At 38.8% G+C, this 9,493-nt stretch overlaps 1 protein-coding gene across 1 annotated transcript; it reads left to right on the top strand.

Moving 5' to 3' along the window:
- Positions 1-4,704: 4,704 nt before the first annotated feature.
- Positions 4,705-7,727, top strand: LOC119190816. The gene is made up of 2 exons (XM_037443746.1): positions 4,705-5,182; positions 7,570-7,727. Exons 1-2 carry the CDS (start codon positions 4,705-4,707, stop codon positions 7,725-7,727), a joined length of 636 nt encoding a protein of 211 aa, XP_037299643.1.
- The last annotated feature ends 1,766 nt before the right edge of the window (positions 7,728-9,493 follow it).

Genomic DNA, 9,493 nt, shown 5'->3' with positions numbered 1-9,493 from the left:
GGAGAACTGGTGCCTTTTTAACGCTGCAAGGAATCGGTGTAACCAGATGGTACGTAATGCTAAACGTCGACACATTCTCAGTAATATTTCTTCTTCCTCGCCAGCCAGTATCTGGGGATTCCTCGGAACTCTGGGTATTGGCAAAGTTAAAAAAATAGATCTCCACGGTGCGACTATTGGTTTGGATGACATTAATCAACATTTCACATCTGTTACCATGATTGATCACCAAACTAGGCGTCGTACCATGGATTTCTTAGCGGGTCTATCCAGGCCTAACATTAATACTTTTCATTTTTCTTCTGTGCCGTTGGGTGAAATTAGAAGAGTCATCCTGTCCATTAAATCCAATGCCACTGGCTGTGACAACATCAGTCGTCGCATGATAATCCCTATCCTGGACCAACTTTTACCAATCATGTCCCATATCATTAACGCCTCCCTCAGCAGTGGTATTTTTCCGTCTTTGTGGCGGAGAGCTATTGCTATCCCTCTTCTTAAAATCCCTAACCCATCACTTGTTAAGCATTTCCGTCCCATATCTATTCTTCCTTTTCTCTCCAAAGTGCTCGAGGCCTGTGCTCACAAGCAACTGTCTGAGCATGTGCACCGAAACAACCTACTGTGCCCACTCCAGTCTGGCATCAGACCTGGCCATAGCATTATTACTGCACTCCTCAAAGTGACTGGCGATATTAGGGCGGGCATGGAGGATTCCAAAGTCACTGTTTTGGCTTTGGTTGATTTTTCCAACGCCTTCAGTACAGTCAGTCACGACATTCTTCTTGCAAACCTCTCCCACCCTATGATCTCGCCCAAAGCACTGAATTGGTTCTCGTCATATCTTCAGGGATGCCAACAGTTGATGCGCCTAGACGATCCTTAGTCTAGCTGGCGTGATATAGACCGTGGCGTCCCTCAAGGCGGCATACTCGCCCCATTATTGTTCTCTATCTTCATAAACCTCTTAACACAAAATCTTCAATGTGCGTACCATCTGTATGCTGATGACTTGCAAATTTATTCTCAGGAGCAAGTCGATTGTGTGTCCGCAGCTGTAGATAGGGTAAAAAAAGGACTTGACTTATAACAAAAATTGGTCCGACAATTTCGACCTTTCGGTAAACCCCGCGAAATTGCCATAAAATACCAGGCCATTATTGTAGACAGCTCAAGGCTTTTAAACAGGTTCTATATTACATCTATTCCCCCTGTTATGTTTCTCAGTTTTGTTTATCTGACAGCTTGCTGTTTGTTTAGCTTTGTTAATCTGACAGCCAACTAGATTCAAGTTGTATCACAATTTTAACCAATCACAACGGCCCTACGTCTACGCACTGCGAAGGCTGCCATGCCGTCAGCACTGAGAAACAGACTTGTTATCACAGCAATGCTCCGATAAATAACGTCTATGAATAATGAGGATAGACTTTAAAGAACAAAAAATATTTCTAATGAGTTCTAATAAAAATAACAACTAACAGTTAACACCGCTATGCCTAGAACAAAACAAAAGTAGTAATATAGCCATAAGCCATGTATTTTGCTCGCTCTTTATAGAATATATGCCTATACGAATGAATGAAATTGCAAGCAGCTTAAATTTTTACGATTTAAAACTCGAGAAATTAATAATTCCACACACATTTTGTACTGAATTATATTTTTATAAAATACCGAAAATACCGAAAATCCCGGTTTTTGTAAAATCAATACCGGTATTTTGAAGTTCTTAATTTGGTCCGGTATTCCGGTATTTTCGAAATCCGGGATACCGGTTTGCGACCCCTAGTTCAAACACTGGAAATATCAAGCACAATGATATTTCCAGTGTTGAACTGAATGATGACGCTAACTGTTGACGCTGGAAGGAATCGGGTTATATAATATTATGGACCTTCGTTACCGGCATCCTCATAGTATTGTTTGCGAATAGGAGTGTTAATATTATGATAATAATTTTTACTCAATTTAGTATTTACAATTTAGTAACAAAAATACAGTCGCTTAATAATACATAATATTATCTGCAATCAATAAATAAATTATAATTAGTTGATTGCAAGATTTACTTGGGATTATATGCAGATAATTTTAGTATCTAGAAATAAATAAAAATTCCTATTTTCGTCAGCTGGTGTCAAAACAATAAATAATCAACCGTTGCGCCTCACGTGCCAAGCGCATAGTCCCGAACGGTACTCACGTAGCGAACCCGCAGGCCAGAGCGGCGGCACATGCTACGCGTGTTGAAACGAGGCGCTACGAACATGCGGCCCACGTAACCAGTATTTTTTTTAAATCTTTATTTAAGGTGCTTGGTCGTTATTTCGCGAATATGTTGCTCCGTATGTCCAGTCCACTTTTACCAGTGCCTACTAAATTTTGCTGAAATCAAAATATTTTTTTAATAAAGGCTTAGCCTCTTCCGATACTGGAACTGACAAAAAGCTATTTATGCTGCCCACATTAAAGCTGAAATTATGAGGCCCACTCCGCACACACTCCGATAAAACATGAAGTACGTCATCTCTTACTCCACAGTCAGAGCAGTTTGGGGAGTTAGACGCCCGCATATGATGCTTAAACATATTTGTCGGAATATGCAAAGAACGGAGCCTCATTACTGCCACCAGCTCTTGTCTGCTCAAAACACAATCAGTAATCCTTGTAGATTGTAACGGCTCAGGTTGAATCGTGCGGTACCATATGCCTTTTTCTTGGGAACGTTTATTAAAAAACTCATTCCATAGTTGGATACAGTGACGCTTTACTTGTGTTAACAATTCCGTGAAATGTGGTGCAGGATTTAAAAATATACCCTCCGTCGTCGCTTCTTAGCTAATAAACCTGCGTTTTCATTACCGCAAAGACGTATATGAGCATGAACCCATTGTACCTTAATCATCTTAGGTCTCAACGAAATAATTTGGTTTAAAATCTTATAGGCTAAAGAAGCGCCACGAATGGTAGTCGTACACCGAGCCGAATGTTGGAAAGAGCTTTTTGAGTCGGCGATGATTACAATATTATTATATAAGATTGACTCTGCGTAAGAACAAGCTTCAAAAATAGCTACGAGCTCGGCTGACATAATACAAATATCCGAATGAATTTTAAAACGAACCCTAGCATTTGTTTGTGGGTCAAAGAAAGACGCACCAATATTCGCCTGAAATTTAGACCCATCTGTAAAAATCTTATAATAATTGGAATATACTGAAGGCAACTTTGTTTTAAATATTCTGTGTTGTACAGATTTTTAGCTAGTTCAATTCCGCCAACATAAGAAATGATGAAGTCAGATGTATCAATATAACTAACCCAATATTTCATTGCGAACATATCTAATAAAGCACTGCAATTTACTTGAACATTCCTTAAAAGGTTTTGTAATATCAATTATAACGGTTCCTTTATCCCTTTCCAAGTATGACTGCCACGACATCCATCCTCGACTGATGATAAAATATTACTATTGAATTGTAAAGATTTGTATTTTAACAAATATTTTCCACCTAGATAACGTCTCCTAATAGTGAGAGGTTGAAGGCATAGCTCACTCTCCATCACGTGTATTGGCGTTGTTTTCAAAAAGCTTCCAATGATTCTCATGGCCGAATTTTGAATTTTATCAAATTTACTAGTATAACACTGTGCACTATCATCAAATAAAAAGCTTGCATAATCTAATCGACTTTGAACCATAGCCATGTATATATATCTAAGATGCTTGGGATGAACTCCCCAACCTGATCCTGTTAAAATTTTTAAAAGATTTAAGTACTTAGACGCTTTTTCAGAAATTTCATTAATGTGTTTGGACCATCTCAAAGAGCAATCCAGCCATACACCTAAATATTTAACGTACGGCGATAACTGAACATCAAAACTATCAACTTTAACTTGAAAAGAATATTTTCTGTACCCCTTCTGAAAGATACACACCTTGCTTTTAGTTGGAGAAATATCTAGACCTATATCATGTAACAAATATACAAAGTTGTTTAAGGCTGTTTGATATTCTTAGAGGGCGGAAACATATTGGTTTGTGGTATACAGTACAAAATCATCAGCATATTGTGAGACAGTCACAATATTTATTTGTTTGCTAATATCCTTTGTTACAACATTAAAAAGTAACAGCGACAAAGGATCTCCTTGGGCTTATCCTCGACTGGTACTTCTAGTAATAAACGAGGAATCAATATTTATCTGCAAATATCGTTCCTTTAAAAATTCCCATAAACATCTACATAATTTATGTCCAACCCCAGACCGATTCAAAATGGTCATGAGAGTCAACACATCCACATTGTTATATGCATTATCAATGTCTATAAACCATTACTTGATACTTATGATACGTATAGAGGTGTGTTCAAAAAGTATCGCGAATTTTGAATTTTCGCGGGTTACGTATATTCGAATTTCGATTTTTTTGTGGCGATATGTTAGTACATATGTCTCTCACTTATGCTGACAAGTTCGGCCAATTTGAATGTTCAGTTATTGTTGACAGCTGCTTTGCTTGCACGTGTTTTGATTCGTCTTCGATTTTTACCTATTCAAAAAAATGGAACAAAGAACCTGTATCAAATTTTGTGTGAAAAACGAAATTAAGTGCGCGGATGCATTCCGAATGTTGACTGTGGCATACGGAGAAGCTACTTTGGACAAAAGCAACGTTTATCGGTGGTAAAAATGTTTTCAGAAGGCCGAGAAGATGTGAACGAGGAAGAGCGTGCTGGACACCCGAGCACTTCAACAACAGACGAAAAACTTGATGAAGTGAAGAAAATGGTATTGGCCAATCGTCGATTCACCGTTAGAAAAATTGCCGAGGACCTAGGCATATCGATTGGCTCGTGCCATTCGATTTTAATCGATAATTTGGACATGAGACGGGTCGCCGCAAAATTCGTACCAAAATTGCTCGAATTCGTACCAAAATCGCTGCTTGTACGCGACTTCTTGGCCAAAAACAACACACTAATGATATCGCAGCCACCGTATTCCCCAGATCTGGCCCCCTGTGACTTTTTCTTGTTCCCGAAACTGAAGAGGCCCATGAAAGGACGACGCTACGCCACGATTGACGAGATAAAGACCGCATCGAAAGAGGAGCTGAACAAGATACAAAAAAATGATTTTTTGAAGTGCTTCGAAGATTGGAAAAAACGTTGGCACAAGTGTATAATATCCCAAGGGGATTACTTTGAAGGGGACAAAATAGATATTCACGAATAAATAAATAATTTTTGAAAATACACAAAATTCGCGATAGTTGGTGCTAGAACCGATACTCGATGTTGTTCGAGTTCTGTTTTCTTCCATGTTGTGTATAACACGAAACCTGGCTTCGAAGAAGTTCCTGTAATTATAAACACGCAAACACATCCCGGAGCACGACACACTGATGTGTTCCACGGGTATGGCGAGTTGTAACACTTTGTGTACCGTGCTTCATATTATACTAAAGATAATACTTATTACATATTATTATTGTCATTAAAGATGAAAAAATCATAAAACAATTGATCAAAGTTTTTGTTCAAGGTTATCATTATTATTTCATAATATTAATATTAATTTATCGACAATTTCTTCATTGTTCCACAATTCGTCTTGTAGTGGTCAAACGTCATTGTTCATCGCACCTCGTATTTGGCATCCTTTCCATAACATGAATAGGAACACATGTTATAAAATGGTTGCCAAACACCCCGCGCGACATTCTTCTGCTTCACTTCTCCGTACTATGAGATGGCAGCACTACTGGAGAAATAGGTATCGCTGCTTGATTATTTAGTTTTAAATCATATAAACATTCAAATACTATAAAATATATATATGGTATATAATTCCTCCGCCTCATCGATGGCTTTTGAAACTAACTGGTTAATAATTTGCGATAGTAACTCATGTGACATACAAATGAATAAAAATAAGACAAGTTCATTTCAGAGATGATAATGCCTGCATCTCGTGAAAAACAACCACAACTCGTCCTAGCACTCTTGAGAGACGCCGTGCTTCTGTACAGCGACAGGCGACTTTGCGTTGACTGCACTTGTATCTGCGGCCATCCGAGAATCGGCCGACTTGCGGAGAAATTGAGGCAGAAATAACAAGAGTAATAATTGAATTTCGCGGGCAAATTAACAGCAACATATTGTGAGACGCCTGTGTTCCGTCGCGCTCGCTGGTTCCTCGGCGGCATCTTCCGCGCCGTGTATTGTATACTCGATATGTTATGTGAATATCAATACACAGATCGCATAAAGAGCATAGTATACACAGCGCGCGATGCTCCTCCCCAGTTCTTCTTCCCGCGATGTTTTGGTTTCTCAGCTGTTTCTCTCATGTGTATATTTTGGCTGGCTCTTGAACACAACGTGCGACTTCCTCTTCTGCAGTCTTCATGTTCTACTGCATTGTCACAGCACTACTGAACTTCTCATCTTATCTTTCATCTTCTAATATACTATATTAACAAATCTACTTAATACTAATAAAATGAATACGCAACTTTGTGAAATAGATACGGTTCAAGGTGTTGCCAGAGGTAATTGGCCACTGCAGTACCACAAAATAAATTGGCAACATTTGCGCACGGTTATTTTTAAATTCATTCATTCTTTATATTTTAAACGGATAATCGTTTTTTTACCCTTCGTGACGTCAACTAACAAAAGGTCCAACGGAAAACAAGCGCTGGCTTCAGCCTTTTTGTAAAAAGCATAGTTTTCATTGCTGTTTTTCTGTTTCCTTGTTGCATAATAGATTTCTTTCTTCTTCTTCTTCATTGAAATGATAGGGGATAAACAATAATTCAGGTTTAATATACATACTTTGACATAATTTTCCGGTGTGGTTTTCAAAACGTCCGGTATTCTCAGCAGCCGCTCAGTAATGTTAGGAACGAGCTTAAGACGTGGCGAGTTCATCTCAGAGGTGCTTAATGTCTACATCTCGTGAACAACGGCTAGAACTCGTCCTGACACTTCTGAGAGACGCTGTGCTTCTATAAAGCTGCTTCCAGAATTTTATATTTTCGTTGCTGTCCATCTTCAAGCGACGTCTGATAATTTTCACGAAAGAAAATACCATAATATTTATAATAAGTAGATCACAAATAGTGGTCAACAACTAAACATCGAGCAACGGCTGAGGCGGCAGCGAATACCGAAGTTAATACGGCGCCTGCGCAGATGGTTCAGTTCAAACACTGGAAATATCAAGCGTAATGATGTTTCCAGTGTTTGAACTGAATGGTGACGCTGACTGATGACGCTGGAAGGAATCGGGTTATATAATGTTATGGACCTTCGTTACCGGCATCCTCATAATATTGTTTGCGAATAGGAGTGTTAATATTATGATAATAATTTTTACTCAATTTAGTATTTACAATTTAGTAACAAAAATACAGTCGCTTAATAATACATAATATTATCTGCAATCAATAAATAAATTATAATTAGTTGATTGCAAGATTTACTTGAGATTATATGCAGATAATTTTAGTATCTAGAAGTAAATAACAATTCCTATTTTCGTCGGCAGGCGTCAAAACAAAAAATAATCAACCGTTGCGCCTCGCGTGCCAAGCGCGTTGTCCCGAACGGTACTCGCGTAGTGAACCCGCAGGCCAGAGCGGCGGCACATGCTACGAGTGTTGGAACGAGCGCTACGAACATGCTGCCAACGTAACCATTACTTGATACTTATGATACGTATACAAGCATAATTAGTATTTTGTTTTGTCGTAAATATCAGTACTGATGTAACGTTCATTTGAACACGCATAGTGTGCTCCCACATTATTGTAGAGATGTTATTATAAAATATCAACTACTACAACCAACCGGGTTCATTTAATAGGACACGAGGGATTAGAAAATGAAGAGTTTAAATTGGCTACTTAGGCCTTGAGATATAGGTAAAGGTATATTGGGATACTAGTGACTCGGAGTATCTTTAGTTCGTAGTCAATAGCAGCTCGGGGTGCCGGGGGCGCGTACCCGTATGCTATGCAAACACCACCGGACAGGCGGCTTGTCATAAACATCCCCTGACTAGCTGGACTCGGACGGAAGGTTTGATCACGTGGCGTTTCTGGAATACTCACCGTCCATATAATTAGTTTATAATACTAGCCTAGTATTAGGTACTGCGTAGTTAGTAATACTAAGCCCGGGTCTCCTCTACTGAGCGGCTTTAGGACTAAACTGGTGGACTCCACGCTGACCTAGTGCGGGTTGGCGGACTTCACATACCTTCAATATTCTAATGAAGAATTCTCAGATATGTAGGTTTGTTCAAGATGTTTTCATTAGTTAAAGTAATAGTATTATAAAACATTTTTTAAACGAGAAAACAAGCATAATAAATAATAAATATCCTTATTATATAAGTTAATACCCATTTCAAAACCGCTGATTGTTGCAATACTTGTGATGAATTTCTATGAACATTATTACACTAATCGTCTATGTAGGTATCTAAATGTGTGTTTTACTAAATGTATACAGGTATTGTTACTCGCATAAGCTTTTTCACTTGTGACTGAACTATCGATAGCTAACAAAAGTGGTGCCAAAAGCGATACTCGATATTGTTCTAGTCCTGATATTGTCATGTCATGTACATCAGGTGAGCTGGCGTCGAAGTAGTTAACAAGGATTGAAATTAAGATAAAATACAATGAAGAATCAGATGCTTTGTAACGACTTACTTAAGTAGTCAAATGTGCTTGAGATTCATTTTCGGTAAACTGCACCCATGTTTGGTGTAATACTCTGTTGCCACACATGCCCACTTGGTGTCGCTGATCGCTGAACTCTTCATCGAAAGCAGAAGAAGCCATGCGTCGCGGCGGTGAATACAGATTCATGCACTAGCTTTGTTATCTATGAATGAACACATAGATGTCAAAGTTGGTGCTAGAACCGATACTCGATGTTGTTCGAGTTCTGTTTTCTTCCATGTTGTGTATAACACGAAACCTGGCTTCGAAGAAGTTCCTGTAATTATAAACACGCAAACACATCCCGGAGCGCGACACACTGATGTGTTCCACGGGTATGGCGAGTTGTAACACTTTGTGTACCGTGCTTCATATTATACTAAAGATAATACTTATTACATATTGTTAGCATAGAACTTTTTAGTGAGGGTATTTGTAACACTTTTTGCTATAAAAACGCTGAGCGTTTGATAGACCGGGCCAGTTGGTTGTTGACAGTCGTACCAGTCGGTTGGTTGGTGAGATATTTGCCGAAAGTATTTCTGTAGTCAGTGATATTTCTTTTATTTTAATTAGAATTGTGACAGTTTTCTAACATCAGAAGTGGGATTAGTAATCGATGCCCATAAAATTGGACTGTGTTCACTACATACCTACGCTATGTACCAATGCTACGATGGAAAACGGTGCCGCGCGTGGTGTGGAAATTCTACGGAGGCGTCTTAGGTAAAGTGACTACGC

The sequence above is a fragment of the Manduca sexta genome, chromosome 27 (assembly GCF_014839805.1).
Source record: "Manduca sexta isolate Smith_Timp_Sample1 chromosome 27, JHU_Msex_v1.0, whole genome shotgun sequence".
Lineage (NCBI taxonomy): Eukaryota > Metazoa > Arthropoda > Insecta > Lepidoptera > Sphingidae > Manduca > Manduca sexta.
The sequence above is the reverse complement of the archived record's forward strand: the minus strand, read 5'-3'. Positions and strand labels throughout refer to the sequence as shown.